The sequence below is a fragment of the Pavona decussata genome, unplaced genomic scaffold, assembly GCF_977016875.1.
Source record: "Pavona decussata unplaced genomic scaffold, jaPavDecu1.1 SCAFFOLD_90, whole genome shotgun sequence".
Classification (NCBI taxonomy): Eukaryota; Metazoa; Cnidaria; class Anthozoa; order Scleractinia; family Agariciidae; genus Pavona; species Pavona decussata.
In genome coordinates, this window is record NW_028145507.1 from 412,047 (window position 1) to 432,810 (window position 20,764).

The following is a 20,764-nucleotide window of genomic DNA, read 5'->3' on the forward strand; positions in this document are numbered from 1 at the left end:
ACAAAATAAAAGATTATTTCTGGTTAATAACATTGACCTCTTTATTTGTAAAAAAAAAAGAGGTTATTTTGTATTTGACGCCTTTCAGAAGAGTTAACAAACATCATGAATGTAATTCATGGCTGTAAATTACGTTATTTTATAGCGATTTTCAAGTGAGTGTCGAAAGTTATTGCGTGTTTGCTTTGGTTTTGCATTACGACGCTCTGTGATTGGCTGATAAAAAGTTGCGCCTCCAGTTTCAACCAATAAGATGTAAAACCAAAACCAATCGTGCCTCGCTCGCTCGCGTTTTCCCGCGCTTGGCGCCAGTTACATGTATTTGCTTTGAATTCTGATTGGTTCAGTGCGCTGTTTGCACCTGTTGTGATTGGCCAGAGTAATTACTTTGGTTTTGGTTTTACGTCACTCAATTGAAAACCGCTCTATCATTGCTGTATAATTAATACTATACTTTTGCTGTTCCTTTTTTTATGCAATACCATCTATGTATATGGGAATGCAAATAAATTGTTTGTTGTTACTAGTTTCTGTGCATTAGTGGGATTATTGTTAACTAAACTGAGTCATTATTTTGACGATTCCATCAATTCAAATATGTCTTTTGGTTATTAAAAGTAACACAAAAATAGGTTACATTGCACGCTTAAAATAACAGCGACCCGAGGGGATAGTTAGATTTTCGCGCTATGCTGTTCACCAGAATGGCAGAGAAGACAGAGTGGATTAAACATTATTAAATGGTCGCTTGCACTTTAACTAAGTTACGTTTTCGGCTGGATAGAAATGAAACATTCCGACTTGATTTGGGATGGTCGAATGATTTAGGAGCTAGAGCAATTCGTATTTCAATGACATTAAATGTGGCCATGATGATAATAGGTATATGTGAAGGCTCGGGAAATTATTAGAATTTTGAGAAAACGCGCTTGAAATTATTTCCCACTTTCACGAGTATGCCATTGATTACCCTCATGGGTGACAAGTTACGCTCCCAGTTGTGGTCGGTTCCGTCTTGTTTACACACGCAGGCAAAAAACCGCTCGAGTACTTTCATCCAACTGCTCAGGACGAATCATCTCAGGGTTTTAATTTTTCTGAACTGGCCATTTTCATCACACTAGTTCTCAAAAACCCTCACCCAGTTAATTGTGCTCTTTCGCGTATTTAGGTTTTCTGTAGCGTCTTTTAATGCCTTAACTTCTTACATCCGTAACATCTTTAAACCTGGACGCCATCTAGGCACTGAGACATAGGAAACGTTTCCATAGCAATTTTGTAATTTCACGTGTGAAATTATAAATTAACGCTGAAATTTCGCGCCAGAATTAAGGAGTAATTTGTCAACCATGATATTAATCGTTTTATTTGATTGAGTTTCTGGTGGCGACCTATCTGGGAGGTAAGTTCAATTACAAATAAGAAATATTCAGTTATTACTTTAATCAATTTTGGAAGATATGGAATGTAAGATTTGTGCCATTACCGTTTAGTTCCTTAGTTCAATTTTATCGCAGCACTCCTTTCCTGTAGCTATGAAGTTTCGGCTAACCCCTTCCATATTGATGTCGACACTAGCACTAATCCCTTCAGAGATTAAAATATCAAGCGTTTAGTGAAAGCGGTATTCTATTCTATTTAGGTATTAGTCGTGAAAGGGGTATTCAAGAAAGTCGCTTTTGTTTTTCTCGGCTCTTTATTGATGTTCTTGGCCGATTGTAACCCAGTCGTAACGGCAAATTCTGATTGCACCACTAAATACACAAAAAAGGTCTTTTGGGGGGCTTAGGCTGAACGTTCTTATTATTTTTGGCAATTTGAGCATGAAAAGTTCTTAAGATGTTCTTAAGTTATCTTTTATATAGTATTTCAATAAATGTATGCGGACGTGACCAAGACACCTATTATTTGGATAAATTGGACAATAGAGACTGAATTTTTTCATGTATTATTTTATCCGTATTTATACTTTAAATTAAAAGGGATTTGCTGAAGCAAGACATGCAAAAATTACAGAGAGATTTAAGGCTCGACGTTTCGGAGTCATCTTGACTCCATTATCAAGCGAAAAAATCAGTTTGTGAACGCGGATATTTAAATAGGCTAGAGCTGAAAATTAACATATTAATAGATGGTTAAACAAATACTTTAGCGCGAATTGAATCAGTTTGCACGTTCAGTTCTGGTTTCAGTTTGCATATGAATAGCATCTCATGAATGAGGCAATCAAATTTGCTGGTGCATTTCGCAAGAACGTGAAACCGTTCTAAAAAACGCTGTGGTATCTGGTCATTATGTTATGTTCAACAAAAAGTATTTGTTTAACCATCTATTAATATATTAATTTTCAGCTCTAGCCTATTTAAATATCCGCGTTCACAAACTGATTTTTTTCTCTTGATAATGGAGTCAAGATGACTCCGAAACGTCGAGCCTTAAATCTCTCTGTATTTATACTGTTCATTTTAAAAATATTTGGTTGGAATAAAAATGTTCTTAACTGACTCTCAGCCTGGGTAATGTTCTTAGTATGTTCTTAAATTTTAGTTAATCTCAGCCTCAACGTTCTTATAAAAAAGGTTCTTAGAAAAAAAAGTGTATTTAATCAGTTAAACTAATTGTAAAATTGGCGCGAAAACAGTACGCGCTCTTCAGTTAATTTATTCCCCGCGTAAATCGTATTTCGCATAATTATGCCATTCCGCAAGCCGTGCCACGTGCCATTCCCCAAATTCATTCCTCGTTTTACCCTCACCGCTCTCAGCCTGAGTAGTATTCTTAGTATGTTCTTAAATTTTAGTTAATCTCAGCCTCAACTTTCTTATACAAAAAAGGGTGTATTTAATCAGTTAAACTAATTGTAAATCGCTCAAGACTTTCAGACTTATTAAAAGATCAAGCGTTTAGTGTGGATAGACGTATTTTCCATACTGAAATTTGTCTTATCCAAGTTGCCTGCTTTCTTTCAGAGGAGTCCAAATACCTTTATTTATCAGCGACCCAATTGGCTAGTAAAACTCTCGCGGTATGATATCTACCATAGTAAACAGCATGGGTGGATTGAGACAATACTGAATAACTTACACATAAATTAAGGTGCGCCCCGTTGGATAAAGACAAAGGGGGTGTTTACTTACGCATTTGATGAGGCGTTGACTACACTTTTCAAGACGTCTGAAAAAGTGCAGTTGGTTATCGCGTTTGAGTATACGAAGAAGCAAAGACTTAGAAAAACTGCGAAGGCGCCATTGAATTTTTACGTTTATGTTTGAACTTTGGTGTTACACCAACTTTCGCACAAGTCGACCGTACAAGAGCACGCAAATGGAAGAAATCTTCAGAAACTTATCAAAAGGATGTCATCGAAGAGGAATTGAGTTTCAAACTCTCCCAGCTCAAACACCTCAGAGAAGAAGTACAGAATGCTTACAAAGATCTCCGAGATAAATGCTCTTTGCTTCGCTTCATCGCCATCTTGCGAACATTGAGTGTTCTACGCAACAACCAGTACGAAGAAATGATGAAGGGCCATGTCAGCAAAATCTCGCGATTAATATCAAAGAAGCTTGATGTCAATGAGCATATAAACAACCTATCTTCTTATCGCCTTACGTTCTTCGAGAAGCTTCTTATCTGCAGAGGTCTGAAGTTTTCAGTACCACAAAAGGTCTCGCCCATCGACATACATGCGAGCTTTGAGAAAGCATATTGGAAAATAGAGCCGTTGTTGTATGATTCTGAGAAGGAACTGGCAAGCTCAACTCTACGCTCAATCGCCTTGAACTATATCCATCGTACAAGCCCCAAACCACCAAAGGCTCTTTTGAATGCTCTTAATCGCTTGAAGAAACGTGACGACATCATAATCACCAAGCCTGATAAAGGTTCTGGCGTAGTGGTAATGGACAAGACCGAATACATCCGTCTTCTAAGCGCTGCTTCAATCGATAACACTTCTAAGTTCGTACATGTTGATGAAAAGCGACCAAAGAGGCGTGGACGTCCAGCTCAACATTTCCACCCGCTCTTACAGAAAGAAAAAGAGTTGCGCACAGCCTTACGTCAAATTCTACCTGAAGAGATCGCTAACTCGCTTTCTCCGAAGAGTTCCAGATTGTCACACTTGTATGGCCTTCCGAAGACCCATAAAGCCACACTGAGTATGAGACCCATTTTATCAGCAACTGGCGCCTACAATTACAATCTCGCCAAATGGCTCGAAGAGAAACTTAAGCCACTCTCCATCAATGACTACACAATCACTGATGCCTTTGCTTTTGCTGATGAAATCCGTACCATTTCCGTGAATGAGGATGACATCTTAGTCTCCTATGATGTGACATCACTTTTCACCAACGTACCTTTGAGTGAGACGATTAACATCCTAGTCCACAAAGCGTTCACCAACGATTGGTTCAACAAGACCTACGGCCTTAACTTGCAGAAGGATCAGCTTGCCAAATTACTGGAAATTGCTACAACCAACCAGCTTTTCCAGTTCAATGGTCTTTTGTACGAACAGACTGATGGGGTGGCCATGGGCTCCCCTCTTGGTCCTCTGATGGCTAATGTTTTTATGTGTCACCTGGAAGAGAAGCTCTCCCGTGATGGTCTGATGCCTGACCTGTACAAACGTTACGTGGATGATACCCTGGCTAAAATGCCTAGTGGTGACGCTGCCTCTGAGTTTCTCAATACTCTGAATGGTCTCCATCCCAGCATGAAATTTACAATGGAACTCCCTGTCAGTGGTAGGATTCCTTTTATTGGCATTGAAATCATCAAGTGTGGGACTAAACTTGAAACTCAAGTTTACAGGAAACAAACGAACAGTGGCTTACTCTTGCATTACCATAGCCATACCGACAAACGATACAAGGTGTCTTTAGTGAAAACAATGTTACATCGCGCGTACGCTCTATGTTCCACAACAGAAGCTTTCAATTTAGAATGTAACAAATTGCGCTCAATTTTCAGTCGCCTAGATTATCCTAGGGCTCTCATAGATTCCATCATTAGTGATTTTCTTCGTAATGTATCGGAACAGGCAGCGGAAGAGAAGCCTGAAGGCGGTCGTAAGATCAGAATTATCCTTCCTTTTAAGGATCAAGTAGCTGCCAATGCGGTTCGCAGGCAATTTAACGACCTAAGTAATAAGATTGGCCCCATATTGCAGCCAGTTTTTGTTAGTAGGAAATTAGAACATGATCTTAAGCCTAGGGAAGTTAAGCCGTCGATTGTGAATCAGCAATGCGTTGTTTACTATTTTGCATGTGATCTGTGCGATGCAGATTATGTCGGCTATACAGCCAGACACCTTTTTCAACGCGTTGCTGAGCACAAGAACTCGGCAATTGGCAAACATTTTCTTGAAGCTCACGGGAGCAAACACCTATTGAATCAGGGCCATTTTAACATCTTGAGAAAGTGTCAGAGCAAATTTGATTGTTTGGTATTTGAAATGCTGTACATCAAGAAACTTAAGCCTTGCTTGAACACTCAAACGGACTCTATACGTGCGAAACTTTTTGTTTAACCGGTAGCATTTTTCAATGCTACTATTTTAATTAATATCTATTGTCCATTTTTGTATTTATAGCCGCAATCTTGCATTTTTAATTTCACTTGATAATGATGTAATGTACATCGAAACGTCGTGTTTTTTAACCTTTTTATAATGTTTTTACGAAACGTTTTATCGCAATTTTTTATAGTCAAATGTTTTTCTAAGTCTTTGCTTCTTCGTATTATTTCCGTTGAAGTCAGTTTAAGTGGATGCACAATTGAAGGGTTGAGGAGTATACGTTTAGTGCTTGCTCTATTTTTTTTCCGAATTCCTTTCCGGTGCTTTTCGACTAAGCGCTTGATGCCGTCACAAGTCTGTAGGGTATTTCTTACGCCCTAGCTAGTATACACCTTCCAAGGTATTTCTTGAGAGAGGACCACGGGTTTCCAGGCTAGGGTGGGCTCCAGATGTATTATTTTTATACTTGAGCAAGTAAAAACTTCATATCTTAACTATTTTTGGTCTAAATGGTGAACCAAATATGCTCTTATTATTGTTTCTTTCCTTTCTTAATTACTCTGCCATCATCACAACCGACTCAATTCACTGCAAACTGTGATCCGTTCCGATGAAGCGTTTTAAACACTTGAAAATTCAGCTTTCATATCTCTCGGTGACCAAACTTAACCTTATCAACTCTGTTTCATAAAACCAAGCATTCGTCTTCACTCCGCCACCGATGCAAAAACCACAATTTAAAATCTTTAGAAACTAGCTCGTTATTTACACTACAAATCACTTTGCCAATGAAAAGCAGATCCTATGCGCTGCTGTGAATTTTTAAACTCGAATGAAGTTTTGTGAGAACACAATCATAATGATCTCTTGTTTCCAGTGAAAGGGGTATTCTAGAAAGTTGCTGTATTTAGACTGTTCATTTTAAAAACATTTCGTCGTAATAAGAATGTTCTTAACTGACTCTTAGCCTCGGTGAAGGTACAACCCAGAGGACCCACGATCCTGGAAAACTATCTGTCCGTCATGTAACGTTTCACGTAATGTGTCTGTCCGTCTTAGTTGTTGTTTTTAATCGCTATATGTAGCCTCATCTGTTTGCTTTTTTTAATTTTTTTGAACTCTAGGACCACTACAATTGGCCTACCGCTGTTGTGGTATCCCTGGCTAATTTAGCATTTATTATACTTAATCCTTTATTACACTTATTCCTTTATTTTTCTGTATCATATATTAAGCGAAGCTAATAAAATAAAATATAAAAAAGGCGGAATAATTTTGCGGAATAGCATGTTGCACGGCGTGCAGAATGGCATAATTATGCAAAATACGATTTACGCGGGGAATTGAAGAGCGCGTCATGTTTTTGTGCCGATTTTATAAGAGCAGCAGCTTTTTTGATGCTGCGGATTCTTGCCGAATACTAACAACAATTCGAGGATTAGACCATCAGAAGACGTGAGGGTGAAAAAATCGATGAAAACTGTTTGTAGTTTTCGCATTTAAGGAACTATGGGTAAATCTGTAGTAAATTAAATTTCATGTTCACTTTGTCTCCTTGCGACTTCGGTTGACAAAAATAACGTGGCAGCGTGTAGTCTTATCAGGACTAAGATTAATCCTTTACCGAGGGCAAATAATAAACATTTATCTTCTTTTAAACCCTTGGTAAAAGATCAGTTCTCATACCCTGTATGCTGGATGATTCATTTACCATGAGCGGTAAAATTGGCGCTGACTAATATTGAGATTTAAAGGATTTGAACAACAATTTGACCAAAATGCATATGATAAGAATAGTTTCACAACCTTTCCCACAACCAGTGTCGATAATAATACACCATACATGTCATATGATTTTTTGCTCTAGGGATTTTTCGCTTTTAAATCTGGAGTTAGGTTGGGAGGTCTGGCACTTAAACACCTTAATTAAAGATGGATATGTGTAGTTTGATAACGCGTCACTGAACTGCCTGAATCGCCGTATTGAATAGCTAGCTCAGCAGCTTAACAGTAACTTGTTTACTCGTAGCTAAAATGACCGAGTTTAAATTTAAAATTTCTCACACAATACTTGTGCCCTTAATTTATTCAAGTTCATTGAATGCGTTAACTATTGACAGTGTTCATCGATTTCTTCACTCTCTCTTCCTAACCAGCGATCAGACATGTTCTATCCCAGACCTTTATTTTCTAATCCTCGATCTGTTGTTTGGTTGTTTAATATTCTGCTCAAGTCCGCAACATCGAAAAACTGCTGCTCTTATAAAATTGGCGCGAAAAGAGGACGCGCTCTTCAGTTAATTTATTCCCCACGCAAATCGTATTTCGCATAATTATGCCATTCCGCACGCCATGCCACGTGCCATTCCCCAGACTCATTCCTCCTTTTACCCTCACCGCTTTCAGCCTGAGTAGTATTCTTAGTATGTTCTTAAATGTTAGTTAATCTCAGCCTCGACGTTCTTTTAAAAAAAGGGTGTATTTAATCAGTTAAACTAAAATTTGTAAATCCCTTAAGACTTTCAGACTTATTAAAAGATCAAGCGTTTAGTATGCATAGACATATATTCCTTACCGAAATTTCTGTTATCTAAGTTGCTTTCTTTCTTTTAAAGGAGTCCAAATACCTTTATTTATCAGCGACCCAATTGGCTAGTTAAACTCTCGCGGTATGATATCTACCATAGTAAACAGCATGGGTGGATTGAGACAATACTGAATAACTTACACATAAACTAAGGTGCGCCCCGTTGGATAAAGACAAAGGGGGTGTTTACTTTGATTGGGATGGTTAAGCTAGGGCGTGTCACATTTGGCTTTCAATGATATTAAATATATCCTTGATGATAAGCAGTCCTTTTATTTTCTTGAGGATCTGGCGACGACATATCTAGAAGGTAAGTTCAACCTCCAATAAGGAAACATTTTTTTTCCGCAGTCAATTTTAGCAAATGCACAATGGAAGAGTTGAGGAGTAATCGTTTAGTTTACCTCAGTACCCCTTTGATGTGCTTTTCAGCTAGGCGTTTTCATAATAATGTCGACAATAGCCTGTAGGTTGTTTCTCATCATATTGACTAATTGTCTGTAGAACCCCGGAAAAATTTCTTAAATGAAACGGTTCGCCAGCTCCTAAAATCAGTATTTTAATTCGCGCGTTCACACAGAAAATGAGATGATAACAACTCGACCGTTAACTCGTACCTCACTTGTGATCAATTAAAATAATAGCTTTTTTCTGAATTCACAATAACGGTGCAGAATAATGGAAAAACACTACATTGTCTTCAATGGAAGCAATGCCAATTATCACCCGGTCGTAATGGGAAATTTTTCTGACTTCATTAAATCCCTAACAATTTTAAAACAAACCTAGAATTGAGGACATTTCTTTCCTTGAGACTCACCTAAACAGCAATCATTTAGTGTGCCGGATGGAGATATTCCCGATAATGGAAATGTGTCGCGTTCCAGTTGATTTGCCTATTTGGAAGAATCTAAATACCTCTAATTATCAGCGCCAAGGGCATAATTGAATAATTAATTTGAAGTATAAACAGTTCATTAACATGTCGTCCAAACTGTGTTCTCTGAACGCCGTAGTAAACGGTGATTGTGGAATAAATCGTAGCCTCAAGGAGCTAACCTTCCTGAGAGAGTGCAATGAACATCTTAGCACGCACCTTACCAGCCACCACTTGTCAAAGGAATGTTTAACCTAGAAGGACCCCATTTTAGCACGACCTGTTCTTTTCTCACTAACGGAAACACAAATTGAAAACTTGTTAGTTTGTCCAAGGCATGCGCATAGGCATCTCGTGTTCTGCTTTCGTAGAATGAGACGGGTAGGCAATATGTTAATTTCAGTATGTTGAGGAAAAAGCTCCATTCCCAGCAGTAGTTGAATTACCCAAGCTAAAAGATAATCTTCGATCGGTGTAGTGGAAAAGCTTCTCTATTTTTTTCAATTAGAAGGACGATTTAATCAGTTCATCTGTACAGCATTTAAAAGCTGGATGCGAATCTTCGAACAGTGTTTTACACCATGTATCGATTAACAACATTTTGGTGTACGATTTAGTCTAGCTTTTATTTGTACTAAATTCAACTCATAATGATCGAAAACGTCATCGAAGGAATCTTAAACAAACTTTGAAAAGAAAGCGAATTTTCTGAGTTGTTAAACATAAAGTTGAATTTTCGGTAACTTGCTTGAATTTTTTGCACTGCAAACAATGCCCACAACTTGTAATTACTATATTTGCTGCTTAGCCTTAGTACCAGAGAGTGAAAAAAGTCATTGTTCAAGACAAACAGGGTTTGGTTATTTGGAGAGAAGAAACAATAATTTAGTAATTCTGAAAGAATTAAGCTGTTTCACTGAATGTGCAATTTTTAAGCGACTTTGGATTAACCCCAAAATCTTGTGTTTTAATCCTTCAGTTTTATGTACTTTTTGAGGTGGCTACAAAAAAAAAAAAAACAGCAAATCTGCCTAAATAAACATCATTTTTGTTCATTCTATATGTTGCTTGTTTTGTGCAGAAAATATGAAGGAAAGCTGACCCTCAAAGCTACTTTCCACCGAAATTTGAGTGAATGGTTCTTACGAAAACACGCTCTTAAATGTACGCAAATTTGAACTATTTGAACGATTTGTATTCATACTTGTATTAAAAATATTTATACAAAGGGAGTCTATTTAGGATAGGCAAGTTTAAGTAGAGCCTATAAAAATTTACAACCAAATAGGTAAAAAAAGGTGCCTGCAACTTTAATCAGGGTAGCACTACCCCTCCCCGCATACGGCTTTTCTTTGATTGTTACTGGTTTTATAAGCCAAAAGCCCCGCTTCCCTCCTCCAAAACACCACCAAAACATTACCATGATTTTTTAATACGTAATGCATCAATATTCCTTGGTTGAATTTCTGTTGATCAGCTAATTCTTTCAATATAAAGATTAGCTACATGCAAGACCATTAATTGCCATCTGTATATACATACTTCACATCTCTGTCTGACTACCTTGATTATTCCCGAATTGAAAGATGTCCGCTTTCACAATGAGATCAATCGCGTTTATGGCGTGGCCACGCGCCTGTTGGCGTCATCAAACTTAATTTCATATGAGTAATATTTTATGGCTAGTGTTATTTTCATCTGTGTAGCATCCTCCTTGGCTTCAAATTGACAAAGTCTTATGGCATTTGGAATTTTTCAGGCGCAAAGGATTATGAGAAGGCTCTTATTACAATTTCATATTGCGTGTATAATTATTATTTATTAAATTTTATCCATTGTAGAAACCCAGGATGCTCTACTTCATTATTCTTCAGTCCTTTGTGATACCGTTTGCTTTTGATAGAACCTCAGGGTTATCTCATTTCACTCGATGTAAGTACGTATAGTTAACACTGTTTTGTTTTGTTTGTATGTTTGTTTGTTTTTTGACAAAGCGCATGCAAGATTTGTGACGGAAATGTGAGGTTATTTTTTTAAGACTAGTTCTTAAAGACCATTAAATGGAAAAGCTTTAGGTCTTCGCGCGCACATCGCGCGCACACCTTACAACTTTAAATCTGGCTTCATGGCGCAAGCCAGCTTTTTAACGTAAATCTTTGACTTTTCCACTGATGAAGGGCTAAGCCCGAAACGTCTGGACTTATTTCAACAAAATGACACTCAACACTCGTATCCGAGAACTATATTTTACCTTTCACTGTTTATAAGTACAAGTGCCTCGCAGCTAACGGAAATTTTTCCGTTAAACTTTTTTTAAAGCTATTTTTCAGTAGGTGACACAAGCATACTAGGTGTTTTACACTGTTTATTGCATAAATGCAGATATGTCTAAACTCGTTACAGCTGTTTTTACCTTTCGTGGATGTCCTATGAACCCTCCAAGATGTTCCATTATCTACTTCCCAATCCTGTAAAATACCCTTGCTACCAAAACCGCACAACCGTACCCACACTAGGGGCGATAAAGATTATAAAGATACTTAACAACAAGTGATAGAAAATATCGATTATTGTTGGTAGCATTCATCCCATAGGCTTCTTGAAACAGACGGACTTTTCACCACAGTAGAGAGACTAACCTTGTCTCGGAAACTAAACGTCATAGTATGAAAGGAAAAATAAATTCATTGGAGAAAACAGGGGCTCTAGAAAGCCAGTAGTACACCACGCTGAACAGTGCTAAGGAAAAGAGTTTCTGCACGAGATAGTGAGGGATTGTAGATGGCAGTTTCATGAGAAATAACAGTAGTCGCTGCACATAGTTCACCATAAATGTCCTATAAACTCATACGGAATTTGTAATTTCTTACCTTTTTCTTAGCTTCCAATGCTCCTGAACCTGTTGCTTTCTTCCCTTTGAATGGCAAGTATGGAGCCAAGGAAATCAATAACCGCTATCAGGGGTACCCCGGCATTGTCGATCCTGCTCCTGGCCCCAATGGAGAACCTGAAGGATCCCTGCAGTTGATGAACGATATGGACAGTTTTATACGACTGGTTGGATTAGACAATCTGTGGACGAGAAGCTTTACTGTTTCTTGTTGGGTCTACCCTGAGCAATCTCACGTGAATATCATGACTACCCAGCAGGGACATGGAGGATTCCACTTTCAGATCGAAAACTGGATGTTAAAATCCAAACTTAGAAGCCAATACGCTAGTTATTCACCATTATATAATCGCATGAAAGTGGAAACCAATAAATGGGCTTATGTCGCGTTAACCTACGATTACGATACTGGCATTCACCGTTTGGGGGTTAATGGGAGTCCGAATACTCAACATTTACCCGCGAGGGGCCAAATAGATCCACCAGCCACGTTCCAAGTTGGTGTCATTAACAAAAATGTACGAGGCTTCAGATTCAGAATTGCACAGTTGAAATTCTATGACGTTGCGTTGTCTGCAGACCAGCTTGAGGCTACGAAAAACGTGGGCGTAGGTAATGACCTCTATTCTTTACAGACAAACACCTTCTTTTTAATTTGTTCAACGAGACCAAATTTTATAACCGTTTGGATAAAAACCTTCAAGGGAGATTTATAACATGTTAGCATTCGTACTCATGATAACATAAGGTAAGAATAAGAATAAGACTTCTTGGAGACAAGGAAAGTGTTTACCCAGTTAGTCTGTTCGGGAAGAGAAGTTGCCATCACTGCAAGTTGTAGTAATTCAAATTGTTATATGCCTTAACTTTCACTCAACAAAACAAGCACTGTGATTGGTTGATTCTTGGTCACGTGCCCCTGATCAAATACAAATGTATCCCGACAGGGATACAATTCCGCAGTTGTTGCCCTCTCAGTTGTTTGTTTGTTTTGCTGTGATTGTTGAAGGGAAAGTCTAAATATATAACAAAGCACTTAATCTATGGTCCCTCGGGAAACTAGTTAGTTTTGTTTTCCCTTTGAAACATCAGGACTCTCGGGAAAACAAAACTAACTGTTTCCATACATTAAGTGTATAATATTATTGCTCGCTTAGCATGGATAATTTCTGTTCGAAAGCAGGCACTGTCAAGCTTAATATACACTCATTACCACCCTGAGAAGATAATTTAGTGCTCATTTGGTTGAAGTACTGAGTTTCTATTGGCTTGAACGAGTCTCGCAGGAAATTTATTGTAGCTTTTTTTCCTGCAATTTGATTGGCTAACTTTGTTGATGTGTCCTCGGTAACCATAGCAACACTATAAGGCCCTAACGTGCATCATATTGTTGCCTTAAAGATGAGTGCCAGGCAAACAACCCATGCAAGTTTGGAGGCAAGTGCACGAACAGTGATGGAGGTTATGAGTGCGAGTGCCCGAGTGAACTCAGCGGTAAAAACTGTGAAGAAGGTGAGAAAGCAGTGACATTGTTATGTTCCAGGATTAAAACAATAACAGCTATACAGCGAACTGCAGATTTTTCAATGACGTTACCCCCCTAGAGAAAAGGACTTGCGGGTGGTCACGTGACTACACAAATGCAAATCAAATTCTCCCCAGTCGGGGTGTCTGTTATTTTGTTTGGAAGTAAGAGAAATGTGAGAGATTTGGTGCAGTTTCATATAAAACTATATTCAACTATTTTAATTAACGTTGTCGGATCAAAGCTTAAAGCTTAAAGACGTCTTCAGAGAGGCTGCCACCTCATCCACTTGATATCCTAACATTTCTTTCATCCAAATGGCTCGCCATCCTATATCTTTACTGGAAAGACGAGGCGTAGGTGATTTTGATTAACTTATTCATAAAAAATCCACAGAATCTTGAGTTCTTGTCTTATAGCTTTATTTGATCCGACAACGTTAATTGAAATAGCTGTATACCGTGGTCACTAAGCCAACCAAAAATCCCTGGAATTATACAATAATCCAGTTTTTAATAATAATTATTATTAAAAACTGGATCATTGTATAATGCAATTCCAGGGATTTGATTGGCTTAGCGGCCATGGTATATTTAACAATTATTCCACGAGCGCGCGTTGGATATGAGATGATAGATAGCCAACGAGGCGCGTAGCGCCGAGTTGGCTATAATCATCTCATATCCAACAAGCGCAAGTGGAATAATTGTTTTATTAAAAACAATCAAGAAATATTGCTAGATCTTACAGATTTCGCTTGTGAAAGAACAACTAGAAGACAATTTAATGATCGTCATTTCTCGGCCATGGTATAATGGCTCATATACCATGGCCTCTAAGCCAATCAAATCCCTCGAATTGCATTATACAATGATTCAGTTTTTAATAAAAGCCATTATACCATGCCCAAGAAATAGCGACCATTAAATTGTCTTCTGGTTGTTCTTGCAAAGCAAATCAGTAAGATCTAGCAACATTTCTCGAATTTTTTTAATAAATCAATCATTCCACTCACGCTTGTTGGATATGAGATGATTATCATCTCATATCCAACGCGCGTTCGTGGAATAATTGTTAAATATACCACTCTACAGTTACTATCAAGGGATTGTCCTAGATTTCGCGTGAGAGTGTTTCCGTTGATTTGATAAAAAGGTAATGAAAAAGTTGGCTCGATGTTTTTCAGTTTAGTAGTTACTTAAATAAGTTAATCGGCGAAGTGACTCGTTGAGTGCTCTTATGGCAAACTTTCATTAAAAATAATGCTAAATGAAAAAACAACAACAACAGCATTATGAAAACAAAGGTATGTGGAGTATATAGTACACCCAAAGATGTTTCCTTTGAGTTCTTCAATGGAAACTTATGACGTCAAATGACGTGTTAATTACGTCAGATTGCTAAATTGCGGGCCATCTGTTATTTGCCAGACCAGTTATCTTTTTTAAAGATTTTGTCACAGAAAGAAGCTTGTAGCCAATCGAATTTTCCATCTCACTCTAAGAAAGAATCCCGGATTGTTGATGGTGTAGCGGTCACACACCCTATCACTATCAGGGGTACGCGGGTTCATATATCACGCAGGTTACTTCTTTCTGCCCACTTCATTTTGACATGAGTGCTGTTACTTTTCAGACATTGACGAGTGTATTATCAAGAAGCCATGCAAGAACGGGGCCAAATGCATAAACACTCTGGGAGGTTATCAGTGCGAATGTCCTTCTGGGTTTATGGGAGCTAACTGTGAGAAAGGTGAGGATCATCTGAAAGTCTGAATTATCCAGTGTTATGGACATAAACTTACTGATTCCCAACTTATTAACCCCTGGCCAGCGGAACAACTTTATCCCTTCACCGTAATACAAGGGACAACGGAGGGTGGCTAGAACTCACCCCGAGGTTGTTCCCACTCTTGTACCGCAAAAGATATTTCCAAAACATTTTGATCGGGGTGGAGGACGACTAAATCAGTAACGCATAATTATTTGTGTGGCGGCCATATTGATCTCCACTCTGGCGCCCGGGCGTAAAGGATTCCAAAACTTTTTAATTGTCTCGCGGCGATCACTCTATTTCATTTCTTATTGATTGCAAAGAAAGGTTTTCTTGTCAAAGTTACACATACTGTTGCATGTGCCAAAAGTAACGTTATAGAGAGTGCCGGCTTTAAGTTTTTTTTTTTCAGATTTTTGGCATTTACATTAAGCAGAAAAATGTCGATTTCTAACTATGTCAACTATCGAGTGCTTAAAACCAAGTGAAATTTGCCATGGAGATATTTACCTCTGTCTCTATCACAGGGCGCAAAGGAAGTCAAATTTGTTGTAAATGAGCGGCTAAATTCTCCGGCACAAACCGATTTTGTTGATTTAAATACAAGAACGTGATCTAAAAAAGCGTCATGGGATCTTATTACGCATCTGTTGGTCTGTCGGCTTGAAATAACCCTGCTCTTTCTCTCTACTCACATCAGCGAGCTTCTGTCGGGTCCAGGCCCCCCCCCCCCCCCGGGGGTCCAGGTACTCCTTCGATTTGGTTATTATTATTAACACACTATTCTAATTATGTTTTTGCAGGCACTAATTTTTGTGAGAGAGAAAGTCCATGTAAAAATGGAGCCACATGTGTAGACAGCTGTGGAGGTTACGTGTGTGTGTGTCCTCCAGGATTCAAAGGAAAAGACTGTGATGAAGGTAAGATACCTTCTGTCTTTCCAGTCTTGGATTTTTGAGACAGTGATATTTGGAACAAAAGATTTTGACGGAATTTTTGACTGAATTTTCGGAATTTCAATCAAAAAATAAATAGGTCTGCTAAGGACGGTGTCTACTAATAAAGACGTATTCTTGTGTGGCTTATGACTATGTGGGAAAGCAGATCTTAGCAAGGGCTATTGAAATCAAAAAAGAAAATTGGGGGTAGCCTCGCATTTCTTAGAGATAATTAAGCAACAATTATTCTAAAAAACAGAAAAATACAAAGCAATGTTAGCGTTTTTTTTCCAAATTTGTAACTTTTTATCTCTGAAAAATGCATGGTTACCCCAAATTTTCGTTTTGGATACCAAGAGTACTTGTCAAGTTCTGCTTTCTCCGCATAATTTTAAACCGTGCAAAAATATCCCTGTATTAGTAGGCACCACCCATAGGAACGAGAGTATCTCGAGATGCGCAGAACGTATACGCAGTAACAAAAATAGGCACCGTCCTTAAAAGGCCGCTATAAGAATATATAGGAGTTGTACGTTCCGGGTAATGGGTTCCTGCCTATCATTTATCATTGCGCCCGTGACAGACAGACAGACACCTTATCTAGACTGTGCTTTTGGGCTTTTCTTTTTGGGGGTAGGTGTGGGAATCCCAGACCCCTCGATAACTCTGCAAGTATTCAAGCTATAGCTATGACAATGACATAGAGTAAATAATATGTCTAATGGTGTTCCATTTGAGGTCCGCCATATTATGTGGTATTTGCGTCATGATTTCAAATAAGGCCATCTTGGATCCGCTATCTTCGTTTTCTGGATTTCCCCAAAACTTAAGGAAAGCGCCAAACTTGAACTACCAAAAGAACACTAATTATTTTAATAATATATTTTTGGCCTTTACTTAAGCAAAAGTTGAGAACAATAATTTTTCTGTTTCCCTGAAGAAAGCAGACACCTCTAGAAAGATTTAAGGCTGATCAGAAGTTACATACTGTCGGCATCAAGCAATTTCTTAACAATTTATTACTTAGTTTAAACATTTATGAACATTTAGTACCTCTCAATCAACCAATAAATCAAGTCAATGGTTGTGAACTGAACACTGTACAGTGCCTCAATGGGGGAACCTGTGTACCAAATGGCAGAGAATTTGAGTGTCAATGTGCGGATGGATTTGCTGGAGAATTTTGCGGTAAGAGAAAAGTTTTCACTTTCATACATTAAAACTTACTGTTAAGAGTACATGATCTGAGTTGATATATAATCGCAAAAGGTGACGCACATTTCAATATTCGTAGCCAGTATATATACCAGGCTTTTTTTTTGTCTTAATAAAGAAACAAAAGAAGTCAATGGTTGTGTACTCAACAATGTCGAGTGCTTCAATGGAGGAACGTGTGTACCAAATGGCAGAGAATTTGAGTGTCACTGTGCAGGTGGATTTGCTGGAGAATTCTGCGGTAAGAGAAAAGGTTTTCACTTTCATACATTTAAGCTTACTGTTAAGAGTACATGATCTGAGTTGATATATAATAGAAAAAGGCGCCACACGTTGCAATGTTCGTAGCCAGTATCTATACCAGGCTTTTTTTTGTCTTCTGTAGCCAGGGTTGGGCGGGGGGAAGCTCCTTTTTGTGCAATTTCATGTCCTATCCACCAACGTTTGGGCTTCAACCGTTTGATGCATGTTTAAGCGCCATGAGCTCAGGATATGAGCGCTATAGAAATAAAGCTATATTATTATTATTATTATTATTATTATTATTATTATTATTATTATAATTATTATTATTAATATATTATGCGCAGTAAAACTATCTGTATGCACAGTATAAGAAAGCACCACAGGGCGCGTAGCGTATGAAAATTTTAAAAACTGCAAAAGCCGTGAACGAAGATCCTGCTTGCTTGTACGTTGGATCTCACAGGAGATCTAATCAGCCAAACTTGAAAAATAGACGATGAGAAGTCCAAAGACTACTGCAAAGCTGACACAACGTAATATATTTTAAAACAATATTTCGGCTGGCCAAACCAGCCTTCTTCAGGTTTAGATGTTACTAAATTATATAAATGAAATTACAATATTATATTATGGAGGATGTTGCAATACATAGGGGCGGCGGAAATGACGTTTACAAGGTAGTACCAAAGGATAAGGAAATAAGTAAAATAAAATAAAAACATTTTTACAATTCATCACGTCTATTCAAACCGTGGGGTTCCAAGGTCCCCGCTAAATCTATAAGAAAAGACTCTCTGGCTTTTCTGATTGAATCACGTGAGGAGTGGATAACTTCAAGTGGTATTAGTTGCATGTCAGTGTGGCAGTGGTTAGGTTGAGAAATAAAATGTTCAGAAACAGTGGTTGGTTTGGATGTAATGTTAGTTTTGTCAACTGGGCGTCTATGTTCGTTGAATCTGTCTTTGAGACAGATTCAACGAACATAGACGCCCAGTTCCAACGGACCGTATACTTGCGGACTCTGGTATTTTCCTGTGTTTTCGGATAAAACCTTATCTTAGCTTACTTTAGAGAAAAAAAAAACCTAGATTGGGACAAAAATGGTGATGTTGATCTTTGGTTGATACTTTGACAGCATGGGAAGTGATTGGATGCTTCAAGGAGTCGCCCAGAAACAAGGACAAAGCAATGGCCCAGATTGTTCATCGATATAAAAGCTCCAGTGATATCAAGACAATCGTGAACCTATGCTTAAAAGAAGCTTCCAAGTCTGGCATCAACGTGGTTGGTATTCGCCGCAAAAGCAAGTGCATGACAACCAAAGGAAATTCAAAGTACGACCGCCATGGAGGCTCCAATGATTGCGAGATTAAAGATTCGGTTGGTGTTGGTTTGGGGCTGGCGAACTACGTCTACGTGTTGAAAGAATAAGATTGGGCGTTTATGCAACAAGGAGCAGGTAAAATTTGCGGATACATTAAAATATTGGGGTTGCAAAGGTTCTATGACGATCGTTTGATATAATATATCAACAAAAAAAGCGTCTGTTAGTTATTTCCAGCACTTTAAAGGCAACTAAAAGATACTTTAATAGTCTGTGATGTCATCTGTAACATCAAGTTAAGGGTTCGAAACATGACACTACGGAAGACCTGGGTGTCGTCTTCAAATTTTCGAAAATTGAAAAAAAAAAAAAAAAAAGAATCGAGGTTACAATACGATAGAGCAAAACACGTCTAGCTTTTTTTTTCTGTTATTTCTCTCACTTTCCTTTTACTCAGCAAGGGTGAAAACACACATTTTAGTCTCAAATAAGCGTGTCTTTTGTTTTTTTATTTTGCCATATCTCTTCACAACATTCAAATGACCCTCACCAAACCGCCCCGAAATGTTTGTGGGGAACTTTATCTAATTACTCCTAACCTCCTTGACACTCGAAGTTTCAATTATGATCGTGATAATATAAGTTTTTCCCCAGAAACATTGCATTCTCACCAGACGTTGAAAATAATCTCTCTTTGGCCCATTGACGATTCTCTCGAATTTTCTCTGAAAAGATGACGGAACGAGAAATATTAGACGAGAGGGTTGAATGCCATATTAGGGACAGGCGTGGACAAGAACAAGCCCTTAGCTTTTGTGATCGTTGTTGCCTGGTTTACGCCTACTAAATATATCGGGGTTTTTTTTCTTCCGGGGCCGGGGGAGGGGTCATTCTGACTAAACAATTCCGTGGAAACCCCTGATCTGAGAACAAAAACGGGTCTAAAAGTAATCGACCGACCTCCAGGAAATATTTCGCGAGAAGAAAGAGTCTATCAAGCTAGACCGTTCGAATAAGATTCAAGGTAGAATGTTTGTTACTTTCGAAAGAAATTGAAGTTTCGACGGAGGAGTCATTGTTTGAGTACTATGCAATTTTAGTTTAAAGCATATTTTAATTTCTCTTATTTTTTTAGGAGTGATTATGGAGCCGGATTCAAACAAAGACAGAGATGTCAGAACGGCCTTCTTTAGATGACTCACACTGGTAACTTATTTAGTTTGCAAACGGAGGAAAGATTGAGCAATCATTTTTAATTCGTGGAATTTTTTGTTCTTTTTCAGTTAAATATCGCTTTGTAGAAGATAGGGTTTTATTTCCTTTGCTCAAATAAACGGCTTTTCCGTGATTGAAGTTTGTAATTTTATTTTTCTGCTGGTATTTGTAACCTTACAAACCCTAGCAACGTCTGATGAGGTGATAAAACTGCCGATCCATCCCTTCCCACTCATCCCACCGTTTTCTTCTATTTGCTGACCAGTTCTTAACAGAAACATCTCTTGGTTCAAGCATTCATAACTTGCAAAATATACTACAATTAGATCTAAACAAAATGAATCCCTTCAATAGCCTACACTGCTCCTTTTCGATCACAAATTTATGTTCTAGGATACACCCTATCTAAACCGGGTTCTTTTTCGTCCTCTGGGACGTGAACCGTTGAAAGAGAGATTTCAAAACATATTGTACTGTTGAACACATGATTCATAGTCTTACTTTTAGAATTGAGCAGTTGATTAACTCTTCCCCAATAATGACCAATAGTGAAGTTCATTAGGATAGTGGAAATGATCAGCAAAGATGAAATGTTTTGAAAATAGCACCCAACCGAAATATCCTATCTTTATTTTTAGGGAGGGGGTGGG

At 38.2% G+C, this 20,764-nt stretch overlaps 2 protein-coding genes across 2 annotated transcripts; both read left to right on the forward strand.

Moving 5' to 3' along the window:
- The first annotated feature begins 3,243 nt into the window (after positions 1–3,243).
- Positions 3,244–5,743, forward strand: LOC146474297 (uncharacterized). Its single transcript, XM_085117149.1, has one exon. It carries the CDS (start codon positions 3,518–3,520, stop codon positions 5,534–5,536), a length of 2,019 nt encoding a protein of 672 aa, XP_084973275.1. The 5' UTR covers positions 3,244–3,517; the 3' UTR covers positions 5,537–5,743.
- Positions 5,744–10,838: 5,095 nt separating this feature from the next.
- LOC146474298 (uncharacterized) lies at positions 10,839–20,247 on the forward strand. The gene is made up of 9 exons (XM_085117241.1): positions 10,839–10,920; positions 11,870–12,490; positions 13,280–13,390; positions 15,039–15,155; positions 15,980–16,096; positions 17,165–17,302; positions 17,448–17,570; positions 18,711–19,034; positions 20,035–20,247. The coding sequence occupies exons 1-8, from the start codon at positions 10,839–10,841 to the stop codon at positions 19,004–19,006; spliced, it is 1,605 nt and encodes a 534-aa protein (XP_084973367.1). The 3' UTR covers positions 19,007–19,034; positions 20,035–20,247.
- Positions 20,248–20,764: the final 517 nt, after the last annotated feature.